Here is a 26,569-nt window from a genome sequence, read left to right on the forward strand (position 1 = left end):
GCCATCAACGCACCTGCTCTAAAGAAACAATAGAGATGTACCTTGGTGGCAAGTCAGCTTCTACAAGTGAAAATTACACTTGGTCAAAGTTATCCTGGGAACTCCTTAAGTCATCTATCTAGCACAGTGTGCGTGGCACCATGCATGCTCTTCTAGCGACTGGTGCTGGGGAAGAGGCCCTTGCTCCTACTGTGGGGCACATTCGCTGTTCGTCTTTAGGGGTTATGGGGAAAAAAAGTTTGTTTTTGTGTGTGTATCAGATCCTACTGGATCTACTGGAGGACATGAGACAGGTGCCCATAAGTGCCCAGCAATACTCGTTTCTATGACAGAATACTTGTTTTTACGACTAAAACTCAACTGAACGGAACAGACTTTAATGGCTTCAGGAATTCAGAGATCTCTGGTTTGAAAGGATTCCTCTCTTCTCCTTCTGAACCTCAACCTTGGGTGACAGTATCTTGAGTAAACACCAGTGGAGTAGAACTGGGATCAAATGATTAGAGTGGCCTTAAAGAAGAGAGGGAGAGAGAGAGAAAGAGAGAGAGAGGCAGGAAGGGGATTACGGGGCATCCCTATGCTCTGCATGGCAGGGTAGACTTACTTCTTCAGGGTCTGAAAGCCACGCTCTTTGAACTGCAGCTCCTGCTGGAGGTGAACCATCTCTCTCTTTAGCTTGTTGACCTGGATGGCAGAAGGCCACACATGGGGCTAGATCAGAGGTTGATACAGAACTGCAGGCTGCCTTCTCCTCTAAGGGGAACCCAGAGCCCCCCCACTGCCCCTCAGGCCACAGGGTCACAACACTATCCCCTCAGTGATGCTGCCTTGGTCTCTGCAGCTGCTCGTGTAGTCAGCATCCAAGCCTGGCTGTCCTGCAGGTCAATCCTGGCTAGCCCTCACTTGAGGGAAACAGGAAGTGGACAGGTGTCAGCTGACCTGGGATAGAACTTGGCCTTCCCATTGCCTTGCTGGACGACCTCTCTCGAGCCATCTCACCTCCCTGAGACTCCCTCTCCTGTTCTGATAGGTGAGGAATATGGTAATTCACAGGGCTGTGCATGGGTATGGAGGTGAGAGGCAGTGCAATAACTTTAGAGGCAAGACATGGCCCGGGAGCTGGATTTGGCTTGCAGGAATGCTGTGTTTGGTTTGCAGTTATAAAATTTAAAAATTTAATTGCTAATAATGAAATATGGAGAGATTTCACATAATAAGCCTAAGTATAGCTCTCTTCTAAAAACAGAAGATCTGCCAACACTGAGCCCTCATTCCAGCACAGCCACAATAGGGTAGGGCTGAAACTCAACTACCCCTTTAGACAGGGCACACCTCTCTAAGGCTACACTCTTCCCAGCACACCCTACTGCTTCACCCCTGGCCCACTTCCCCCTTTTGTTTTCTTGTAGGCATGATTTTGGAAAACCTACCTGAAGTTATCACTGAGCCTGCGTTCCAAATACTGGCTTTCCCTTGAACAAGTCACTTAACTGCTGTGTCATAGTTCCACACCAGTAAAATGGGAATGATATTTATTCCCAAGAAGTCATGAAGTAATTATCATGAAGGAACTAAATAAGACAATATAGAATAAGCCATAGCTAGGAAGAGAGCACACTGCGTTAAGAACTGTAAGTTCTTTGACCTTGTGTAAGCCCTGAATCCTTGTGACCTTGGGGCAAGTTACCCTAAGCTTCTGTTTGCTCATCTTTAAGTGCAGATATGGACAACAGCTGCTTCGTGGGTTTGCTGGAGGAACACGAGACCGCATTCATGAAGCACTGAGCACCATGCTTGGTCTACAGTGACATGGTCGCTGCTGTTACCATTACAATTACTGTGACAGCTGCTACCACTGCTACTACTGCTGTTATTTAGGGTCCTGTCAGTCAGCACCAGCCATCACTGCCTGGTGGAAGCGTCTCCTTTGGTCCAGTGGGTGGGCAAGTGGTCTGTGGCTGCCTCGGTGACCCCCCTTCCACAGTGCAGGCAAAGAGGCCCTACCCGGGATTTTGCTGTGGCAATTTCAGCTTTCAGGATCTCAGGGTCATACTTAGAGCTGGATGACGAACCCGACACCACTGCAACGAAAAAGAAAAAAAAAAAAAGTTCTGTAGAAGAAACACATTTTGGGAGAGATGGCTTATTTGGACATCTACATAAACCCAGAAAAGAATCACTAATCATGAACAAACTAAATGCCCAACAAGGGGGGGGATTTTTATTTTTTATTTTTTTAAGTTTATTTATTTATTTTGAGACAGAGAGCACACAAGCAGGGGAGGAGCAGAGACAGGGAGAGGACTCCCAAGCAGGCTCTGCACCATCACTGCAGAGCCGGATGTGGGGCTTGAACTCATGAACTCTGAGATCATGACCTGAGCTGAGATCAAGAGTCAGACGCTTAACTGGCTGAGCCACCCAGGCACCCCAGTGAAGGGGAATTTTGCTAAATAAATATGGTACATGCATAAGTGAGGATGATACAACTTAACGTGATTTAAAACAATTGTACACAGGAATTCTGAACAAGGGAAAATGTCCAAAACTTACTGCCACCTGAAAACAGTAGTTTATAAAAAGCCATAAAGAGTAACTTAAATTTGTTAAATATACACAGTTAACAAACATATATATACACATATGCATCTAGAAAAAGCACAGAAAGAAATATAACAAAAAGATAATGTTGATATGTAGAGATATGGATGATACATAAGACCAATTTTCATCTTTGTATTTTTATTTTCCACACTAAGAGGAATACATTTTTATAATCAGAAAAATAACTAAAAGTATTATTTATTGTACTCTACAATATTAATGTACTTTAAAAAAATTTACTTGAGAGCATGCAAGCAGGGGAGAGGGAGAGAACTCCATGCTCAGTGCAGAGCCCAAGGTGGGGCTCAATCTCACAACCCTGAGATCATGACCCGAACGGATGTCAAGAGTTATCAAGAAGCACTTAACCAACTGAGTCACCCAGGTGCCCCCTTAATGTACATTTTTAAGGGAAAATAAATTACCCATAACCCCACCACCCTAATTCAATTCTCTTTTCTCAAAGTTACTTTGATTATCCGCAGTTGTTATGTAGTTGTAATTACTGCATTTAAAAAATTTTAAAATAGTATTTATGTCTTGAAAAGATATTTTAAGGCTTACAAAAATGAACGTAACAGAGTAAAATACATTTGAAGTAAGGACATGAGACGAAGGGAAGACAAGAATGAGGAATCACATCCACAGGTGTGAGGTTAGTTAGGGCTCATGCAAACATGGAGGGTCCCCTTCCTTACCAGACACCACAAACCTGGCTCTGAGCTTCCTAACTGGTGATGTGAAGAGGGAAAGGGGCCCAATGTACAATTCATGGTGTCCTTAATATAAGCACAACCCCACTGTTCACGAAAAGGATAGGGGTTCTTAGTATGGAGCAGAGAAGAGCTTCTCCCCTGGGGCCTTAATCCCAACCAGGTGTGCAATTCCATCATTTCCTACCCCCCCGCCCCCCACCCCTCACATCCCACCTAGTGTCTTCTGGACACTATGTGTGCACGTGCACAGTGAGATCAACTGCTGGGGCCTGGAGTTTCCTGAGGACAGAGACTGGTGGCAATTTCCATTGTTGGGAGGTAGGGCCTTCTGGTTATGCACGAGTTAAAATGGAACACTGAAAAGTTCCGGAGAAGGGAAATAAAACTGTCTGCATAATAACAGTAAAGATGATAGGCGGTGTTGCCTTTGTGCCCAGTTTACAGTGATGATGATGAGGAGGAGGAGGCTTTACCAGAAGAGATGGGTGGTGGGAACATCTGGATGGGTGGGGAAGACCTTGCAGTCCCCATTGTCAGCTTGGAATAGGGACTTCAGAATCACATGTTTGTTTCCAACTGGAAGCTTTCATTTCCTGCATTCTAATTCCTCTGATGTTTGCTGAACTTAGGGATTTCAGGGTGGGATTTGGCTGGATACATAGCTGGAGGCAGTGATTTAAGCAATTTCCCCCTGACAGTCTTTTTTCAACAAAATTTTGAGGTCATTAATATTTGTTACCCACTGATTAATTGTAAGAACATGATGAAAAGAGTCATTGGTGAAGAAAAAAGATGGGGATACACTCAAAAGGGGGTGTCCATTCTATGAGCACCCCATCCTGTCAACCACTCTACTAACCAGGCTGTGCCACTGGACTTGGGTCTACACCACAGCGAACTGTAAACGAGAGAGTGTTAGCAGCCTGGGAGAACCCATGAAGAACTGTAAGACCTACCCTAACAGGGAGAGCATGACTGTGGGGACCAGAAACACCAGTGCTGATCTGTGGAAAGTGGGCGTGCTCCTTGGACATGCTCAAAAATCTTGGAGGGAAGGGAACCCAAAAAAGGACAGACTCCTGGGGCACCTGGGTGGTTCAGTCGGTTGAGCATCTGACTTTGGCTCAGGTCATGAGCTTGCGGTTCGTAAGTTCGAGCCCCACGTTGGGCTCTCTGCTGTCAGTACAGAGTCTGCTTTAGATCCTCTGTCTCCCTCTCTCTGCCCCTCCCCTGCTTGCTCTCTCTTTCAAAAATAAATATTTTTAAAAGTTAATGAAAAAAAAAAGGAGAGGCTTGATTTTATTCCTATTAAAAAAAAAAAAAAAGAATGGACTCCCACCAACTGAGCCACTGGGGGCTTGGATTCTTATGCTTTGGAGTACCACCGTGAAGTGCACTATTTGTATCCAAAGCTGTTAAAATGGGATGTAGTCTGTTACCATTTTTTTTTTAAGTTTATTTATTTTGAGAGAGAGCAAGAGCATGGGAGTGAGCTGGGGGGGGGGGGGGGCGAGGAGAGAGAGAGAGAGAGAGAGAGAGAGAGAGAGAGAGAGAGAGAGAGAGAGAGAGAATCCCAAGCGCCTCCACACTGATACAGGGTTTGATCCCATGAACTGTGAGATCATGACCTGAGCTGAAATCAAGAGTCAAAAACACTTAACTGACTGAGCCACCCAGGCATCCTGCCTGTTATCATTTCTTAAGTAAACATTTTACATAAGTAAAAGATGCATGTGGAAAGGTGCACAAATCATGTGTGCAGCTTGGTGAATTTTCACAAAAGAAACACACTCAGCCAATAAGCACCACAATCAAGAAAAAGGTCATTGACCTCCTTCCCCTTGTGCCACTATCCCCTCACTATCCCTCCAACAAAGGAATTTTATATTCGAACAGGACCTCACAGGGTGACTTTAAATGCCCACCTTTTTATAGCTTTTGATTTGTAAGCTTTTTTTCAAGTTACAGATGACCACAAGTTTAACAGTCCAACATAGTACAAGGTTTGTTATAAAAAGAGAACATTCCCCAGGTCCCTATCCCTCACTCCTGAAAAGGGAATCATTTCAATGTGTTTAGCTAATTTCTTGATTACCAAGAGGCAGCAAGTTATTTTTGTTTTAGGCATTATGTACTTACTTACCTCTCTGGAGGACAGGGAGTTAGCTTCCCACCCTTCTCCAGGCCTGACATGGTACATGTGCACCCCTCCCAGCTCCCCATCCTCGGAGACAGCATAATCTTGGTGAAAGCCATCTTCAGTGTTTGCATTACTTTCACTCTGTAAACACAACTTGGGCCAGAGGCATGTAGCTGACTTTGCTTACTTTTCTTTTCCGGCACATTTTTTTGGGTTTGTTTTTCCTAGAGTTAATAATTGTCATTTTTATGCTTGCTCACTTTCTACAAACTGATCACAGATTCAACCTCACGCTCTGCCAGTTATCTGAATCTCCCCTCACAGGGTCCAGGTCCGTCTGCGTCCTGCTGGTTTCTGCCCTTTGGCTCTGCCTGGCCCAGGCACGTGCCTGCTTTGGCGTGAGCTGGTTGCTCTCTGTGCTGCGGGCATCCTGAGATGCCCTTCCTGCCTCTCTCCTCTTTCCTAAACACCATGTCTTCCCCTCCTACCAGCTCATTTCAGTAGAACACCAGCAGCTTCCCAAGGAGGAGGCCACAAAGGAAAGAAGCTTTTGAAATCATGCATGTCTAAAAATACCTTTGTTCTACCCTATGGTTGATTAAAGGTAGTTTTGCAGGATATAGAATTCTAGGTCGTAAGTGATTTTCCTTAAAAATTTGAAGTCATGGCTCCATTGTTCTAGGTTTCTAGTGTTACTGCTGAGCTACTCTGAGCTCTGATAATTTTTGTGTGGCCTGGTTTTTCTCTCTGAACGCTTTCAGGATCTTGGATCGTTCCATGTTTGAAGCGGTACAAAGGTATGTCTTGGTGTGAGTGGACTTTCATGCATTGTGCTCACTAAGCCCTTTCAATCTAAGAACTCTCTTCCAACTGTTCTGGGAAATTCTTCTGAAATTATTTTACCTGATGCTTCTTCTTCTCTGTTTCCTCTGGAACTTTTCATTATTCTGATAGGTTTCCTGGCCTGGTGCTCTACTTTTTTTTTTTTCCCCCTCTCTTCTTTTCCACCTCATTGTATTTTTGCTCTGATTTTTTAGAAGATTTCTTCGGGCTTACTTTCCAATCTTCCTACGGATTTTAAATTTCTGCTACAGCATTTTAATTTCTAAAGATTCTTTTGTGTTCTCTTAATGTTCCCTTCTATAAAATATAGCATCTCTTGTGGCGCCTGGGTGGCGCAGTCAGTTGGGCGTCCGACTTCAGCTCAGGTCACGATCTCGCGGTCCGTGAGTTCGAGCCCCGCATCGGGCTCTGGGCTGATGGCTCAGAGCCTGGAGCCTGTTTCCGATTCTGTGTCTCCCTCTCGGCCCCTCCCCCGTTCATGCTCTCTCTCTGTCTCAAAAATAAATAAATGTTAAAAAAAATAATAAAAAAATAAAAAAATAAAATAAAATATAGCATCCCGTTCTTGTTTCATGGGTGTGTAGCTTCTCTTGATGTTTTCTCCACGTATACTCCCTGTTCCCACAAGGCCTCCCCATCACCAAGGGTTTGTTTTCATCTCTATTTTGCATGTCAGAGGCTTTGCTCAGGTGTCTGGAATCTCAGTTGTCTGCTCCAAAAGCAGAATGGAGGGGCACCTGGGTGGCTTAGTCAGATGAGCGACCAACTTTGGCTCAGGTCATGATCTCATGGTTTGTGAGTTCGAGCCCCGCGTCGGGCTCTGTGCTGACAGCTCAGAGCCTGGAGCCTGCTTCGGATTCTGTGTCTCCCTCTCTCTCTCTGCCCTTCCTCCACTCATGCTGTGTCTCTGTCTCAGAAATAAACATTAGAAAAAATTAAAAAAAAAAAAGCAGAATGGAGTGAGGTTTGTTGACTGTGGCTTATATGGTACATGCTTTGGCTGGACTGTTTCATCTAGAAATGCTCAATGTCTTTACATCTCTTTTATCTGGTCAGATTCCCTAGACTCTCCAGCCTGGGTGGTAATAGCCTGGCACCATTCTGGGGACCAAGTGGTACATGTGAGCTGGGATCTCAAATCCTATGGGTCCGAGTTCACTTAATCACTGTGTTTTCACTGTGGTGCACCCCACCTTGTATCCTGCCAGGTTGGAGATGGGCTGTATGATTTGGGGAAGAGATTTGCTTGTCCTTTTCCTAAAACAGCTTTTACCCAATCCTCTTTATTTCAGGGCCTCCTCAAACTTGACTTACATTCCCAAAGACAGCTGAGGATTCCAATTCCCACGACTTTTGCCAGTGATCTACGTAGACCAGAGTGCTGGTTTTCCTCACGATCAGCTTGTATTCTCTTTTCTCAGGTCTATCAGATAGGTTGTCACCTGCCCATCTGCTTTCCAGCTTCCACATCTTATTGTCACTCTTTTTTCTCCCAGTCTCCCTGTCTTTGTGCATGTACTCCTTAAAAAGGAAATCTCTTATTTTGCATTTTCTTGGTTTCAGGAGTGAGGGAAATCAGGTAGGTGGTTCAACTGGCATTTTTAATTACAAGGTTCCCAATGATTGCTTTTTCAAATGGGAAACCAAGGCCTAGAAAGAGGAAGGAACATGGTGAGGGCCCAAAGAACCCAGTTATCCTGAGTTCTCATCTTTCAGAGGATGGGAGAACCCAAATGTAACACAAGAACCTTAGAATTTGATGACTTGTATTAAATTAAGAGAAAATTAAAAAAAAAAAATTTTTAATGTTTTTATTTATTTCTGAGACAGAGGGAGACAGAGTATGAGTGGGGAAGGGGCAGAAAGAGATGGAGACACAGAATGTGAAGCAGACTCCAGGCTCTGAGCTGTCAGCACAGAGCCCGATGTGGGACTCAAACTCATGGACTGCGAGATCATGACCTGAGCCAAAGTTGGATGCTTAACCGACTGAGCCACCCAGGTGCCCCAAGAGAAATGTTTTTGAGGTTAGATACTCCTGGGTATAAAGGCTCTGCCACTTTTTACTAGTGTGACCTTGAAGAAGCTCCTTCCCCTCTCTGGGCCTCAGTTTCCTGATATGTAAAAAAGAAACAATACTTGCAGGATAGTTGGGAGGGGAAGGTTACTTTAAATAATGGATGTGGAATGCCCATCACATTGCCCTGCAGGAATGTAACAGGTGCACAATAAATATTAGTTCTCTTCTCTTTCCCCATGGAGCCAGAGACTGCACCAGAGGTGCTGACAAAGCCTCCACCCCCAGGACCCCACCTGTGGCCAGGCCCCACCTCAGCCAAGGCCAGGTGGCAAAACTCTCACAAGCTCAGGCAAGCCATCTGAATTAGAAACAAGGCATGTGACCTCACCAGTCTATCAACATGTTGGAGAGCTTGACTTGGAAGACAAAGCTGGTTTTAAAACCCATAGAAAGTCATGAGGAGGAAGGGTCATGTCTTTTTAACTGGGATGCTTAGGCTGGGGATGCCCCAATTCCTGGATGGTTTGGATCCCAGATCTGGTTACCAGAGATGACCTCAGTCACTTTAGGTGGAAGTTCTTTAACATTCAAACCAGTGGTGCCTTTGAACTTGATGGAGTCATATGATAAGACTGCATCATTATTTCCTACCACTAATCATGTATTTATTCTTATTAGTTCCAGGAATCTGTTAAAATCTTTTGTCATTTCAATGCCAGTAAATTAATAATATCAAACAATTGTTATTATTTATTGAGCTTAAGAATATGACAAGTACTTTTCCAAGTACTTTACATCTGTTAACTAATTTAAGTCTCATAACACCCCAATGAAGGTGATACCATTATTATTTTTTAAAATGTTTATTTATTTTTGAGAGAAAGAGAGAGAGAGCAGGTGAAGGGCAGACAGAGAGGGAGACATAGAATCTGAAGCAGGCTCCAGGCTCTGAGCTGTCAGCACAGAACCTGATGTGGGGATTGAACTTACAAACTGTAAGATCATGATCTGAGCTGAAGTCGACACTTAACCGACCGAGCCACCCAGGTGCCCTAAGGTGATACCATTTTTATGTCAATTTTATAGAAGAATTTGAGGCAGAGAGAAGTAGCATATAACTTGGGCAAAGTTACACAGCTAGTAAATGGCATATCCTGGATGTGAACCCAGGCAGTCTAGCTCGAGTTCATACTCTCAAAATATTATGTAAAGTATTTAAGAAGAATGTTGAGCCATTAACATATTCTAAGGGTACTGGTTTACTGATACCAGTGGTTTTAAACTGGGAGAATTTTGCATCCCCCTAGAGTATATTTGGCAATGTCTGGAGACATTTTTGGTTGTTATAGCCTGCGGTAGGGGGTACTATTAGCATCTAGTGGGTAGAGACCAGAAGTGCTGCTCAACAACCCACAATATATAGGACAGTCCCTACAGTGAAGATTTAGCTGGCCTCCAATGTCAGTAGTACTGAGGTTGAGAAACTCTGACATGGACCCAGGAGAGGAAGGTACCATAACATTTTATATTTAAACAGAAGGGATCATACACATAAAGAGGTGAAGTATGTTCTCCAAGAGGACACAGTAACAGTGGAGATTCAAACTCAGGCCCTCTGACTTCAAAGTCCAATGATGGTCATCTCCTACCATCAGGCTTCTCTGTGGAAATATATCATTCCTGCCCATTTGGCTCTTTTCCCCACCTTGACTTTTTATTTTGGAAACTAAATGTATAGCAAATTTGAAAGACTAATATAATATTAATACACCCTTCTTTTCCTAGGTCCACCAATTTTTAACATTTCCCCACATTTGTTCTATCTATCCCTCCCTCCTCTCCAATTCTTCCTCTCACTGAGACGCCTGGTTCATAGAAAGCCCTCAATGAATGATTACTGAAAATGGTGGGTGGCCAAAAAATGCAAACCTGTCCTCTATTCAAAACCACCAACATGTCATTGGCAGCTACTGATCAGCTTACTGAGACTGATGGCATAGTTATATTGTTTTTTTTTCCTGCTAGATCTTTTTTGAAATTAAGGTGTAGACATGATGCCACATGCATGTCTTAAGAACAAGGACATTCTCCTACATAGCCACAATATGATGATCACAATTAAGACAATCTTCCAAATATCTGAGAATGTCTGTTATGGCTGCTTCCTCCTCACCCTCCCACCCCCCTGCCTGCAACCTCAACCCAGGGTCTAACCAGGGTGCAAACATTTAATCTGGTTTATGCCTCCATTGGTTTTTGTTGTTGTTGTTAAGTATAGAAGAGTTTCCCCTCTTTCTAGTTTTTCACACTTTTCCCCCCTCGAAGAGTCCAGGCCAATTATCTTGTAGGACATTCCACATTATGGAGCTGTCTGGCTGTTTCTTGATGATTTGATGGATGGTAAATATTTTTGTCAAGAATCCTCCACAATGTTCTTACTGCATCCCATCAGAAAGCACACGATGTCAGTTCGTCTCCTTACGGTGATGCTAATTTTACACCTGTGTAAGGCGGTAGCTGCAGTTCTTTCCATGTGAAAATACACTTTACCTTCTGAAATTCGTAACTGATTTGTGGGGTGATACTTTGGGTCCATGTAAGCATCCTGTCCCCCAAAATACGAAGGTTCATTTTTATACACACTTGTCACTTCTCAGACTGCAGGGCTTTAGGAGAAAACAAAATCACCCCACCTCTTCAAATCTGAGCTTCACTAGGGACAATAATATCTCCCTGCCAGGACTGTAGCAAGGATGATGCTATAGATTGAATTCCCTCCTCCCTGCCCCCAATCCATATGTTGAAGCCCTAACCCCCAATGGGATGGTATCTGAAGAAAGGTCTTTGGGAGGTGATTAGGTTTAGATGAGGTCACGAGGGTGGGGCTTTCATGATGGGATTAGTGACTGTACAAGAAGAGACTGTGCTCTCTGTCTCCCTCTCTGCTATGTGATGACACAGTGAGAAGGCAGCCATCTGCCAGCCAGAAAGAGGGCTCTCACTAGAATCAGACCATGCTGACACCCTGATCTTGGACTTCAAGCTCCAGAACTATGGGAAAATATATTTCTGTTGTTTAAGCCACCTAGTCTCTGAGATTCTGTTATGGCAGCCTGAGCTGCCTAAAACAGATTAAGTGCTAAAACGCTCATGACAGTCTCTAGGACATTACTTGACCTAGAAAAAGGTAATAAGTATAATATAGTTCTTTTCCATAATCTGAGACTCTGGGGATTTGCTTGAGTCGCCAGGGAAAAGGGCAGGGCTGGGAAAGTGAGTAACTGGGCAAGTTCTGTCCCCAAGGCGGACTGAACTTTTCAAAATGAGGGCTTCACACAGGAGAAGTATCCAGTGACGCAGCCAAGCTATGTCAACCTAACAGCATGGCCTAGTGCTGGCCCCTTCGCCCACACTGAGGATGCTGGAGGGGCAGATGGGATGGATTTACAACTTACTGCTGCTCTCACCAGCTCTAAGACCCTGGGCATGTCATCAACTCCACTAACCTGTTTCCTTCCCTATTACAGGGGATATTAACTGTCCTCATCCACAGGATTATTATGAGGATTCAGTGAAATAGCATTTTCAGCCTGACATGTACTAAGCACTCAAAAAACATGGGGCAGGGCTGGTTATTAGAAATAGTGGTAAAAGACAAAAAACCCCAACACATTGGCAAATGTAAGTAGGCTCCTGAACAGGTACTGGTCTGGTACTGCACTGGGAATGAAGGACTGGGGCCTTGGCATGCCTATTCTCCTGAAGATACCAGTGCGAACCAGGGAGACAGGAGCCCCGCCCTTACAGAGTTAACATGCCACTGGACGTAATACAGACATGTAAGCAGATGTCTTGTGACACATGCAATGAAGAAAATAAACAGAGAGCCATTACAAAGGCTAACACTGGGGAAGGGAGTCTGTTGATGGAGCTGTCAGAAGCGAGCCTCTCAGAGGAGATGACAGGAAGAATGGGACTGGAAGGGTGAGACCAGAAGGGTAAGAGGGAACCAGCTATGCAAACAGACAGAAAAGCATCCTAGGCAGGGGTGCAGCAAGTGCAAAAGTGCCAAGGTGGAAAGGTGCAGGGCAGGCTAGGGGAGCAGAGTGGGGGGCTCTGGAGCCCAGTGAACGAGGAATGGAGTGCAGCAAGTGGCCGCATGAGACAAGGCTGGGGTGGCTGCAGGAGCCTGACCACAAAGGGCAGTGGAGGCTGTGGAAGGAACGATGGGAAGCCACTGAAGGTTTTTTGTTTAAATTGTGGTGAAATATACATAGCGTAAAATTCATTTTTAAGTGTCCAGTTCAGGGGCATTAAGTACATTTACAGTGTTGTGCAACCACCACCACTGTCCATCTCCAGACCATTTTCATCCTCCCAACTTCAAGCTCTCTCCATTGAAGAAGAACTCCCTACACCCCACATCCTCTAGCCTTTGAAGGGCTTTAAATGAGGAGGTCTGTAAGCTGGCTGATAGTCTGAGATGACTGCAGACGAATGAAAGGCATGGAATGAAAGAGGCATATGAATCACTGCAAGGCAGAAGCAGAAGGGCTTCGGAGAGGATGGTGGTTTGCACGAGAAGCAGAGATGGAAGAAAACTGGCAGATCTGAGAAGCACTGAGAGGCGAGCCAGACAGGACTGGGTGCAGTCCTTCCCGCCATCGTGCAGGGGTGCGGGCGCTGGTGGCGGGAGGTACTCACAGCTGACCTGGGAGCCCAGCTTGTGCTCCCAGACGGCGTGCAGCTGCTGATACTCCTGCTGTGCGAGCTCTAGGCGCTGTTGCTTCACCTGGTAGATCTCCTTCTGCGCGCTCAAGGCCTCCTGGGCCACCACCAGGTAATCCTTCAGCATGTGCTCCTGCTCCTGCCGCCATTGCACCCGGGGGTCCTCGATCTGAGTGGTTTCTGGAACAGACCCCAGAGACCCTAGGTCAGCACCTCACCAAGACATGTTGGGTCGGTGGCCTGTGGGATGCACTACCAGAAAACAGAGAATATAGTAAACGGAGTATCACGATAAAAGCGGATGCATTAAACTTACCTGTTAAGCAACAGAGACTCTCCATTTGGGTTAAGGCAACAAAAACAATATAAACCAGAATTAATTTCCATACCCAAAGCCAGTCTGTCTCAGAACAGCAAGGAGAAGGACCAGGTTTGAGTTCTAATCTAGACAGAGGCTCAAGGATATTACAGATCCTTACGGTCATCAGTTTTGGTAAAGAGTGAAGAAAAAGAAAACAAAAAATATTTTAGAGGCTATGAAAAATAGGGACCCGTTGCCTGCTGGAAATGTAAATTAGTAACAGATTTAGAAGAGGACTATCCGACGATGCACATTAAGAGCCTTGAAATGTGAATACCCTGTGACCAATAATTCCCCCATAGTATTAACCAGTAATTCCCCCACAATAATTTATTACCAAGTGTAATAAAAAATTCAGGCAAAGATGCCTTTGTACCAAACTGTGATAATAGTGATGAAAAGGATAACAAGCGCTAATATAACATCTACTCTATGCCAAGCACTGTTCTAACTACTGTACATCTCTTTGCCCCTTCAATCCTCACACTAACCCTAAAAGTAGATTTTGTTATAACCCCCACTACATGAAAGAGAAAATCTAGGCACAGATTAAATACCTTGCTCAAGGTCACATGGAAAATAACTGGTCAAGTCTGCTATATTTACACAACACGCTGCCACAGCCACCAAAGATAGTGTCTTCAAAGAAATGCGAATGAAACAGAAAGAGGCCTATTATGTATAAGTGAGTGGAGGTGCAGGGGGCAAAACTGAATAATGCTGTATTTATTGAAACAATATGTACATTCTCAAAAGCATTAGGAGAATGCTTAGCAAATTATCAGCAGTAGATCTGTCTTGGTGGTACGATATTTCTTCATTCTTTTAAAAAAATGCAATAAATATGTACAGTGATCATTCGAAAAAAGGTCAAAATCCAAAAAAACAATAATTTTTTTATATGTACAATGGAATACTATTTGGCAACGAGAAAGAATGAAATATGGCCTTTTGTAGCAACGTGGATGGAACTGGAGAGTGTAATGCTAAGTGAAATAAGTCATACAGAGAAAGATACCATGTTTTCACTCTTATGTGGATCCTAAGAAACTTAACAAAAGACCATGGGGGAGGAGAAGGGGAAAAAAAAGTTACAGAGAGGGGAGAAGCCAAACCATAAGAGACTTAAAAACTGAGAATAAACTGAGGGTTGATAGGGGGTGGGAGGGAGGGGAAAGTGGGTGATGGGCATTGAGGAGGACACTTGTTGGGATGAGCACTGGGAGTTGTATGGAAACCAATTTGATAATAAATTTCATATTAAGAAAAAAAGAAAAAAATTACTACCTATTAGAAAAACAAAAACAAAAAAATTTTTAAAGCTAATTTATTTATTTTGAGACAGAAAGAGAGAGAGAGAGAGAGCAGGAGGGGCAGAGAGAGAGAAGAAGACAAAGAGAATCTAAGCAGGCTAGAGGTTATCAGCACAGAGCCCGATGCAGGGCTTGAACTCACCAACTGTGAGATCATCAGCTAAGCCAAAACCAAGAGTTGGACGCTTAACCAAGCAAGCCACTCAGGTGCCCCAAGATAGACATTAAGAAAAAAAAAGGGATAGCTAACAGCTGAACAGACATGGAAGATATCAAAGCAATGTCAAGGAATCGATGCCCCTCAGCTGCCAACCCTTCAGCCATCTCCCCGCTGGTGGGTGGGGTTGGGGGGCAAAACACACCAGAAACTGTATAATCATGGTCATGTGGTGAATCCAGCCAGTGGACAGGTTCTGCTTAACCGAAAGTGTTTTATTAATTTTAAGTTGGTTACTGGTATATAAAAACAGGGAGATGTAAACATTACAATCCTGATCTCTGTTTTTTTCAGAAGATCTGGCCATGCTGAGTCCACAGTTTGCCACAGACCCAAGTACTCCATCAGTCTGCTGGTCTGCTTCATTCATTTATGTCATGGGTCTGACTCCTGGGGAATTTGAGTTTGTGCCTCCTTTTGTAGGGCCGATAGCTCCCATTCCTCATTCACCAAATGAGCATTTCCAATGAAAGAAAGAAGGTATAGGGAGGATGATCACAGAAGCAGCAGGGCCAAGTTACTGTCCCTACCAGTAACTGCTGTGTTACAATGGGCAGGTTGCTTAACCTTTCTGCATCTACCTCTGTAATTGTTAAAGAGGGTAACAGGTCCTGCTTACCCTGCTTCTAGGAAGCTATAAAGCACTTCTGCCCAGGTAAAGTAAACAAACGTTGGTGAGAGTAAAGCCCAAACTATTTACTGGGGCCAGTTTTTTAATTGTGAATAGCAATTCTTTAAACTCTTCCTCCTCCCTTTTTCTGGGAAAGAAAACAAAGTCTAAAGATTGCTGGCAGGAGCCACAAGATTGTTTCTCATAAGGAAAGCTCTGCAACCCTTCCACCAGGAAAGGAGGAGGAATATTTACAAGAAAAGATTAAAAAGGGGAGCATTTGGGGCGCCTGGGTGGTTCAGTTGGTTAAGCATCTGACTTCGACTCAGGTCACGATCTCGTGGTTTGTGAGTTCGAGCCCTGTGTCGAGCATTGTGCTGACAGCTCAGAGCCTGGAGCCTGCTTCAGATTCTGTGTCTCCCTCCCTCTCTGCCCCTCCTCCGCTCACGCTCTGTCTTTCTCAAAAATAAACACAAATAATAATAATAAATAAAAAAATAAAAAGGGGGGAGCATTTTATAAAGCTGGGTCCTGTGTCCCATCAGTAGATATGGATGCCCTCAGAGTCAGGGACTCCTGAGTGCCCAAGCATTAGCCTCAGACATCCAGCTGACAGAGCCCACAGAAGATACAGCTGATCATGGCCAGGCTGGAGATGTTTTCTAAAATATGTAAATTTTTAAAGTTTACACTTTTGGGGAAAAATACAAAAAAGGAAAATCTCACAATTCTACTACCGCAAATTTATAAAACAAGTGAGAGTTTCCATGTCTCTAATCCTACTCCCTACAGGTAACTGCTGCTAGGAGTCTCACACACTAAAAGATACTGCCCTTTAATTACACATAAACCTGTTTGTTGATACATATGTGTCTGTATACAAAAACTTATTTTTAATGCAACATGGCCCCATGTTATATATACTGGTCTGTAATTTGCTTTCATCTGCAAATGATAGATATTGTTCATCCTTCCTTATTGGGTGAAGATTTACCTCAAGTCTTTTTGTTTATTCTTTTTTTTTAGTTTTATTACTGTTTTTATTTATTTTTTCATTTTTTATTTACCTTGATCATTTAAATGGTTGCATAGTATTCCATGGAATGGGATTAGGCTGTATTTATGGTAGGGTATTAGTGGCTTCCCAGACTTCTACTGGGAAATATTTGGATTGTTTTAAGTTTTTTTGCTATTACAAACAATGTTGCAGCGACAACTGTTAAAAAAAATACTTGTGTGAACTTGTATGATTAATTCTGCAAGATATACTTAATACAGGGACTACCTTTGGAAAGGTTGTACCAATTCTTATTCTCACAAACAGCCTATGAAAGTGCCTTTTCCCCCAGATTCTCAGCAAAATTGCTTTAAAAAATGTTGGTACTTCATCCAGTAATTTTGGGTCCTGGCAGTATATTAGAATCAGCTGAGGAGCTACAAAACAGCAAAAACACAAAAAACCCTGAACCCTGCGCCAGAACATTTATATCAGAATTTCCATGAGTGGGACCCAGGCACTGACACTTGTGAAAGTTTCCCCAGGTGTCTGTCCCCAGACAGACGTGGCTGAGAAACCTTGACTGACACAATTAGAATCACTTGGGGGGAATTTTAACACTCCTGATACCCAAGCCCCACCCCTGGATCAATTAGATCAGAATCTCTGGGGGTGGGGATGAGGCAGTGGTGATTTGCAAAGCTCCCCAAATATTCCAGTGTGCCACCAAAGGTGAAAACCACTCTCTCAGAGGTGACAGCACAGATGCGCTGAGCGCTCACTGAAGCTGGCAGGCAAGGCTGGCAGGTGTGATGCTGAGCTCCAGGTAGGATCTCCCGCCAAAGGGCTGGCTGAGATGCTGGCCCTTGACCAGCAGCAAGGGCACACCTGGATGAACCCTCCCCAGAGCGTTCTGTTTAGTAGCGCCCTCTCTGTGGCCAAGGTCCTCTACTCCTTGGAATATAAAAGTATGGGAGAGCCTTAATTGGAGGCTGGCTACCAATTTGGGTGGCCCAGTCTCTCTTTCATAGTAGAAACCAACACAGATAGATGAATGCACACGTAGACAAACAACACGCAACCTCATATCAGAACACTGGTTTCAACCTGGCTACATGTTGGAACTACCCCAGAGATTTCCACTTAATTGGTCTACAGTATGAAGTGGGCATCAATGTATGGCTTAAATCAACTTTATTAAGGCAAAATTTAAATACGATCAATACAGGCATTGTGTATAGTTCGATATGTTTTGACAAATGTATACACCATAAACCATCGCTTAAATCGATGGGTAAAATGTTCCCTTTACCTCAATGATTCCTGTACTCTTTCCTTGTTACTCCCACCCACCTCCTCCCTCCTCTTCAGCCTATTCAGAACTTCCTATCGATGGATGCATAAGTGTATGATCTCTGAGCCTTCCTTCTTATGCTCAGCATAAGGCTTTGAGACTCATTTATGTTGTATCAGTGACTTGCTTATTACTGCTGAATAAAATTCTATTGTATGAATATATCACAGTTCACTTTTTGAAAAACCTTTAGGTTGTCTCTCTCTAGTTTGGGATTATCATGAAAAGCTGTAATGAACATGCATACACAAATCTTTGTATGGGCATATATTTGCATTTCTCCTAGTTAAAATTATCCAGCAATGGAATTGCTGGGTTGTATTGTAAGCATATGTTGAATTTTATTAAAAAAAAACTGGCAAACTGGGGCGCCTGGGTGGCTCAGTCAGTTAAGCGTGTGACTTCGGCTCAGGTCAGATCTTACAGTTCATGAGTTCAAGCCTTGCATCGGGCTCTCTGCTGTCAGCACAGATCCTACTTTGGATCTTCTGTCCTCTCCACCCCCCACCTCTCAAAAATAAATAAACATTAAAAAAGAATAGAAAAACTGTTTTCCAAAATGGCTGTTCCAATTTACATTCTCACCACTAATTTAGTGGAGTTGTAATTCTTCCATATTCGCCAACCACTGGTATTGTTAATCTTCATTTCAGTCATTATAGTGGGTATGCTGTGGTACTCGCCTGCAGTTTAAATCTGCATTTCCCCAAGGACTGATGATGGAAACATACTTTTATGTGTCCATTGGCCATCTGTATGTCTTTAGTGTTTTTTAAATCTCTTTCTTATTTTTTTTATTGGGTTGCTGGGCTTCTTACTATTTTAAGATAGGAGTCCTTTTATATATTCTTGATATAGGTCCTCTGTTAGATCTAAATATTGTAAGTATTTTTTCCTTACCTGTGGCTTACCTTTTCAGTTTCTTACTGGTGTCTTTTGAACAATAGAGGTTTAAATTCAATGAAGCCCCATTCATCAATTTTTCTTTTATAGTTAGTGGTTTTGGGGTCTTGTCCCCCCCCCCCCCCCCAAAAAATCTTTGCCTGTTCTACAATCTTGAAGATTTTTCTCCTATGTTTTCTTCTAGATGTTCTCTAGTTTTCCATTTTATGTTTGGGTCTATGGTCATTTTGAGTTTATTTTTATACACGGTGTGAGGTGGGGGACAGAAGTGGGTGTATTTTTTTCCATGTGGACCAGCAACTATTGAAAAGACTGTCCTTTAGGATACCGGGCTTTTCAAAAGTTCCCAGGGGTGTCTAGGGAGTTGTGTTAACAGCCTTTGTCCTGTATTAGTCAGACTCTGAGAGGGTCCCCCCAGGCCCAGCCTCTTCTGCTGGTACCCTCCTTCCTGAGTCTATCACATTTGAATAGATATCTTTACATCAGGCAGGATCCTTGAGATCACCTCGGCTAGTTATTTTTTAGTTCTCATTTTTTTTAATTAAAGCTATACATGGGCACAGTTTAATCACTGAGCATTTTACACACCTGGCTACATAAAACATCATTACCCCATCCTCTTCCCTCTCAGGCTCTCCTCCCCAGAAGGCAGCTACTGCCAACACTTAGCTAAGCGCAGCCATCACTGAGAACCCCTTCTCTATCCTCCTTCGTGCTCCAAACCTCCATCTACAAACGTATTCCACACACGTTCTCCACACTCACAAGCTCTGCATATAATCCACACACCACCTCCTCCACACACCACACGCATACCCACACGGCTAATGCTAGTGCATTCTCCAAGGGCTTTAACAACAATTGTCTTAAAAACAGCTGAACATCTGGAGAATGCCCAACCTTGTTACTATGCAAAGGAATGCAAATGAAAAGCAGTGAAGCAACAGTTTAAACGTATAATGAATTTATCAAGAAATAAGGAAATGAAAATCACCCCTTACTGATCAAGGCATGAGGATAACAGTACCCTTACTGCCTATGGCAATACAGGTTGATACAGTCTTTTGGAAGTTCTTATCAATTTAGGAACGAATATGTGTCAGAAGTCTCAAAAATGTTCATAGTCTCTTGCTTAGTAATCCTATATTTGGAAATATAAACTTAGGAAATTGTCGCAAAGGAGAGGAGCAATATGAATAATGATTCTCCCCCTATTTATTTATAACAAATAGATGGAAATAGTGCAGGAGGTCAGCAATAGGGGTAATTATGGTGCATTTGTTTTATGTGTTAAAATGTATTGATTACATTCATTTGATGTACTAAAAATGACAATATGAAAACTGTGTGGCATCTCTCAAATACTCATAACACAATATGAAGGGAAAACACTAGAACACATAATTTGATCCCTGATTAAAACCATCTAATCAAGGGTGCTTAGGCTGCTCAGTTGGTTAAGTGTCTAACTCTTGATTTCAGCTCAGGTCATGATATCACAGTTTGTGAGGTCTGTGGGCCTGCGGGTCTGGGGCACCGCAATCAGGCTCTGTGCTGACAGTGTGGAACCCGCTTAGGATTCTCTCTCCCTCTGTCTCTGCCCCTCCCCCTGCTCATGTGCACTCTCTCTCTCTCTCTCTCTCTCTCTCTCTCAAAATAAATAAACTTAAAAAGAAACCCAAAACACAAAAACCATCTAATCATGATGGATGGAAACAGTCTGTGGGAGTACTGAACACTCACATCTGAAATAATGAAATGGGTTATATTTTGGAAACAGTTGTCTATATTTGTTGGTTCTCACTCCTCTGTCTGTCTGTCTGTCTCTCTCTCTCTCTCTCTATCTACATATCTATATCTATATATAGATATAGATAAAGAGAGAGTGCACAAGCGAGGGAGAGGGACAGAGGGAGAAAGAGAGAGAGAATCTTAAGCAGACTCCACGCTCAGCAAGGAGCCTGACATGGGGCTCGATCCCATGACCCTAAGATCATGACCTGAGCTACTGACTGAGCCACCTCAGGCGCTGCTCCCCCACCCCTACCCCTGGTCTTCTTTCAGACTCACTCCAGTCAGGCCTTTGCCCTGAGTCCTTGTCCACAGCTTCCCTCGAAAGTTGGGTGTATCTCAGTCTTCATATCTGACCCATCAGAAGCATCTGACAGGGCTGACGACACTCTCCTCAACATGCTTCCTTCAGGATGGCCTGGTTTTCCTTCTGCCTTTCTGGTCACTCCTCACGTTTTTCTCCTTTCTGCACCCACTTACTATCTGAGAACCCCAAGACTCATTCCTTGGTCCTCTTCTCTTTGATTTACTATCTGAGAACCCCAAGACTCATTCCTTGGCCCTCTTCTCTTTGATTTACTCCTTTGGTGATCTCAGCTAGCTTCATGTCTTTAAATACTACTGTGTTGTATGCCAACAACTCCCAGACAACTAGCTTTAGCCCAGATCTCTTATCCAAACTCCAGATTCCTCCATCAAACATACCAGACTTCTCCCTCAAGTCTTAGATGTGTAACAGGTATAGAAGACTCGACATGTCCAAAATCATTTTCCTCCCTACACCCAATACTCTAGTTTTTTCCATTCAATAAATGGCAACTCCATCCTGCCAGCTGCTCTGCCCCATGAGGGCCATTCATTCCTCTTTCTCTCATGTTCCATATGCAGTCTACCAAGAAATCCTGTTGTCTCTACCTTGAAAATACATCCACATCTGGCCACTTTTCACTACCTCTACCACCAAGGCCTTGGTCTGGGGCACTGCCCTCAGTCACCTGGATGACTGCAATCATCTCTCACAAGCTTCTCTGCTTCTGTCCTTGCTCCACTAAGTTCTATTCTCAGCAAAGCAGCCAGAGTGGCCCTTTTAAGACATAAAGCAGATCATGCCACTCATCAGCTGAAAACTCTCCAATGGCTCTCATCTCACACGGAGCAAAAAGCTAGAGCCCTTAAGGCAAACCACCACCCCATCTATGCCCTGCAACTCTCTGGCCTGAGGTCCTTCTCCCGGCTTCCTTACTCACTCTGCCATGTGCACACCTGCCTCCTTGTCATCCCCATGCAAGCTAAACGTGGCCACTACTCAGAGTTCTTGCTCTAACAATTCTCTACCTGAAAGACCCCCTTATCTCCCTCAAGTCTTAGTTCAAATCTCATTTTCTCAACCAGGTCTTCTTCCTGAAGACCATGGCCACTGTCCCTCCCCACCACCCTCAAACTCATCCCAGCACGTCTCAGCCCACACTCTTTTTCTTTCTCCTGTAATACTTTAATTGTCTAATGTACTACATAATATGCTTATTTGTGTTATTTTTTTGTCTCTTCTGCCAGAATGAAAGCTCTCTAAGGGCCAGAATCACTGCCATTACAAACACTCTCATGTATCCCAAGTTCCAAGAACAGTGCCTGGAACATTGCAGATAGTCAGTGAATATTTGCTGAATGAATGAATGCTGGACAGTGGATTGAACCTATTCAATTCTCTTATGTTTATAACTGGAGAAGGTAATTTCAGTCTGTGAACAACACACACACAGAGGACTGGTCTGAGTCCCCGGCTCTGAATGCTTAGGCCTCGAGGGTCACACTCCCACCACCTGTACCCCACACAGGCTCCATCTGCAGAAGGTGGTGCCCTCCATCCAACCAGGACACCTTCAAAGCAAAAGGCACCCAGTGGTCTGAGAGCTGGTAAAACTGTCAGAATTCTTCCTATTGTGGCCCCCATTTACTTACCCACCCATACATCCCATTTCTGCCATCATCTCCTCAAGAGTAAACTCTGCCACTGCTTGCTATTCCTTCCTGCCTTCTATTTCTCCAACAACTCCCAGAAGCACCTTAAAATACTGCTCTTGCCATCAGATTTTAATGAGGGGGATGAACTCAGTAATTAGACACAAGGAGTAGACTGGTTTGGGTCCCTATACATCACTGTTGAACCCAGCATACCGTGCAGCCCTCCAAGCATTAACCTCATTCCCTGTACACACTCAATTAGGCATATTTACTTCTCATTCTCTAGCATGCAATTGTGAGCGCTAATAAAAACCTCTGCTACCCCCAACAATGCAATTAATGTCATTAGCTGTCTCTCAGAAACTTGTCTACACTTTGGTGCCGACGAAGTCTGCTCATTCATCCATTTAGTCATGAGTTCATGCACGTATGCCCTTTCCTATTTAGCAAAGATTAAGTGCATACCTACTATGTGCCTTACCAAGCACAGGCCTGGGGCGGCATGATGAATTAGACACTGCCCTGCTTTACAACAGGCAAATGGTTATACCACAGAGTGATGAGGGGCACGACAGAGGCATAGCCAGGTGCTACTGAACTTGGAGGAGAAAGCGAATTGGGGAGCACACTCGGCTCCCTAGTAGCAGTTCGAATCCCAGCTCTGCTGTGCTTTAGCCCTGAGTGTCAAGCAGTCAGTGATGACCTTTAAGTTGCATTTATAAGACAGGGATAATCATCCTAACACCCCTCAGGGGAGCCAGGAGGATTAAGTGAGAAGGCGTCTATCAGGTGTCTATTCCAGCACATGGCACAGATTGTGTGGTCAGTAAACAGAGGCTACTAGGATCTCGTGCCCTATTCTCAGCCTTCAGGCCTGGCCAGGCACATCCCATTTCATTCCATTCACCTCTTTCCTGACAGGACAAAGGGAATCCTACACTTCAGAAGGCTGGAAGCAAGACAGGCATGGACACGTGGGGCAGTGAATTTCAGAGGACAGGACATAATCTTGGCCAAGAAGGTGTACAAAGGATGAAGCCCAGGGGCGCCTGGGTGGCTTGGTTGGTTAAGCGTCCGACTTCGGCTCAGGTCATGATCTCAGGGTCCGTGAGTTCAAGCCCCGCGTCGGGCTCTGTGCTGACAGCTCAGAGCCTGGAGCCTGTTTCAGATTCTGTGTCTCCCTCTCTCTCTGCTCCTCCCCTGTTCATGCTCTGTCTCTCTCTGTCTCAAAAATAAATAAACGTTAAAAAAAAAAATTAAAAAAAAAAAAAAAAAGGATGAAGCCCAAATACCCATTAAGTCTCCTTGGCTCAGGGACCGTGACCTGGGTTCCTCCACCTGTTAGACAACACGCTTGTCCCTTTTTCAACCTATTCTTACATCATTGCCTCAGAGACAAAGACACTAGGAATCTTTACTCTGGATCAGGATACTTGGATCATGTACATGAAGCAAAGGTCAGCTGACCACTATAATGAGCTAGAGACACCACAACTGATACCAATCCACTATGGACACACATGTATGCATGCTGCTAGGGACATGCCGGGGCTCTGGTCTGGTAATGACAATGACACATCTGCCTTACATGGAAAAAAATCTGTACGCACAAAAATTGGTATATGTTAGGGGCGTCTGGGTGGCGCAGTCGGTTAAGCGTCCAACTTCAGCCAGGTCACAATCTCGCGGTCCGGGAGTTCAAGCCCTGCGTCGGGCTCTGGGCTGATGGCTCAGAGCCTGGAGCCTGTTTCCGATTCTGTGTCTCCCTCTCTCTCTGCCCCTCCCCCGTTCATGCTCTGTCTCTCTCTGTCCCAAAAATAAATAAACGTTGAAAAATTGGTATATGTTAAAGAAAAGGATATCTGCATATACACACAAACATACAATCGGAGTATTTCTGGAATGATACACAAGAAATTATTAGCAGTGGTTGCTTCTGTAAAATTGGGGAGATGGGTTGTGAGGGGAGAGTTTTAGATTCTATTTAAAATCCTTCTAAATGGTTATTTTGTACGAGCATACATTATCTATCTATATCTACATCGACATCTCCATCTCACTCTATATAAAACAAAACACAATCTGGCTTCAAGAGCCTCTGCCGGCAGCTCTTCCAGACTTGGGGGGTGGGTGTGGAGGTAGAGGGATGGGGTGCAAGATGGGGAAGGGATGCTGGACAGGAACTTACTGGTGTTGTGGTCTATGAAGTAGTCTCCGACCTGTGGGTCATACGCCTCTTCCCATCCTAGTGGCAACTCATCACTAATGCAGTCAGCAAAGGTGAGTGGTTTGGTGTACCTGGCAAGGGAGAGGAGAAACACACTCCATCAGCCCAAGGTCCCCAAAGCCCTGCAATTCACTGCTTCTCTCAGGCCCCCACTCCTCTGGATTGACCCAGCAGAGCCACAGACTTTGCACTGACCCCAACTCTGCTGTGCCCAAGGCCCCCAGGAAGGTGAGTGCATGGCAGCAGCAGCAGGATTACATCACCCAGGAGGGAAGCAGGGATTCGGCATTCCAGGCCTAACTCTGCCACTGATTTGGGAATGATGTGAGCACGTCAGCTTCCTTCTCTGGGCCTCTGTTTCTGCATCTCTGGGCAGTGTGCAGAAAAAGGTTCGAAGGTCAAGTCTCACTTCTGGACTGGGACTCCAGCCCTCACTGGCTTCTTCATCTGTGACTCACTTGCCCACCCCACCCCCAGTCTTCATCCTGGCTCTACCCTATGTCTGTTGTGCCCACTTGCCCTCTGGAAAGCTGGCTTACAGCAGCATCTAGAATGACAGATGTTCCATCCTTATGAATTTGGCCAGAAGCAGTATTTATCTGCTTCTTGAGCCGTTTCTAAATGCCTATACCCACCTCTGTCCTTCCCCAGATAACCCAGGCCAAACTGATCTTTTTGGTAATAACCACTCTCTAAGACCCCATTTTGGTGTTCAGTGGTGGTAATCACCCACTTGGTGGCTAAGTCAGACAGACAAATCATCCAACTAAATGAACTAAGGCCTGTCAAGGCTGGAAAACAGCACAAACCATCGTTTAAGCATTTCAGTCAGAGTGCAAGGAGCCACGAACCTACAGCCAATCAGCCTGAGTGGCCCCTCCAAAAAGCCCCTTTGGTTTCTCCTATTACTGCCTCTGCTTAAAACCCATACTCAGATGTTCTCTCTCTCCAGTCTGTTCCCAAGCCCTCAGAGTCCTGGAAGGCCACAGGGCTCTGTTTCGTCACCCTTTGGATAGAGTGGCTAGCTTACACACGACAGGACAGGAAGAAAATAGACTGAAATAGGGTCCAGCATTTCTGATCAAGACCTTCCCTCCAAGCCTCAGAAAACTACCCTCTCTCCTGTACTGTGCAATCTCCTTTCCTATAACCACTCCAGCTCAGATTTAAAGCAAAATATATAGGGGAGGGGTGCCTGGGTGGCTCAGTTGGTTAAGCATCTCACCCCTGATCTCAGCTCAGGTCATGATCTCACACTTCATGTGTTCAATCCCTGTGTCAGGCTCTGTGCTGACAGCATGGAGCCTGCCTGGGATTCTCTGTCTCCCTCTCTCTCTACTCCTCCCCTTGCCCTCTCAAAAATAAACATTTAAAATATATGTGTGTGTGTGTGTGTATACACACACACACACACACACAATAGATATATATATACACTATACTACTATACACACACACACACACACACACACACACACACACATATGTGGGAGAAAAGAAACACTGAAAAAGCCTCTGGTGGACAGAATGTGGTGTGCCCAACGTGCCACTACATATCCAAGGTCAGGAAGGCTGCGAAAAATACCTACTGAATAAATGGAGATTCCAAAAGCTTCCGTTAGTCAGTAAGTTACTGCTGCATTGTGGGAGATGATGAGGGTGAGGCTAGAGGTAAATATGATATGCAAAAGACTAAGCACCGTCAAATAAGGATTCAATAAGCATCACTTATATTGGCTGTGTGGGTTTGGCAACTTATTTAACTTCTCTGAACCTTAGTATT

At 44.3% G+C, this 26,569-nt stretch overlaps 1 protein-coding gene across 3 annotated transcripts in view; it reads right to left on the minus strand.

Moving 5' to 3' along the window:
- The window catches only part of WWC1 (WW and C2 domain containing 1), a 153,866-nt gene that overhangs the window by 56,629 nt on the left and 70,668 nt on the right, over positions 1 to 26,569 (minus strand). For 2 of the 3 annotated variants that reach the window (XM_027033974.2, XM_053226680.1), the window contains exons 2-5: positions 24,748 to 24,857; positions 13,028 to 13,231; positions 2,005 to 2,081; positions 605 to 684 (exon numbers count right to left, since the gene is read on the minus strand). In XM_027033974.2, the coding sequence (XP_026889775.1) occupies positions 605 to 684; positions 2,005 to 2,081; positions 13,028 to 13,231; positions 24,748 to 24,857 (471 nt within the window). Of the gene's footprint in view, positions 1 to 604; positions 685 to 2,004; positions 2,082 to 13,027; positions 13,232 to 24,747; positions 24,858 to 26,569 lie in introns of those variants that run through there. The other variant, XM_027033980.2, reaches the window with a different exon arrangement.

The sequence above is a fragment of the Acinonyx jubatus genome, chromosome A1, assembly GCF_027475565.1.
Source record: "Acinonyx jubatus isolate Ajub_Pintada_27869175 chromosome A1, VMU_Ajub_asm_v1.0, whole genome shotgun sequence".
Classification (NCBI taxonomy): domain Eukaryota; kingdom Metazoa; phylum Chordata; class Mammalia; order Carnivora; family Felidae; genus Acinonyx; species Acinonyx jubatus.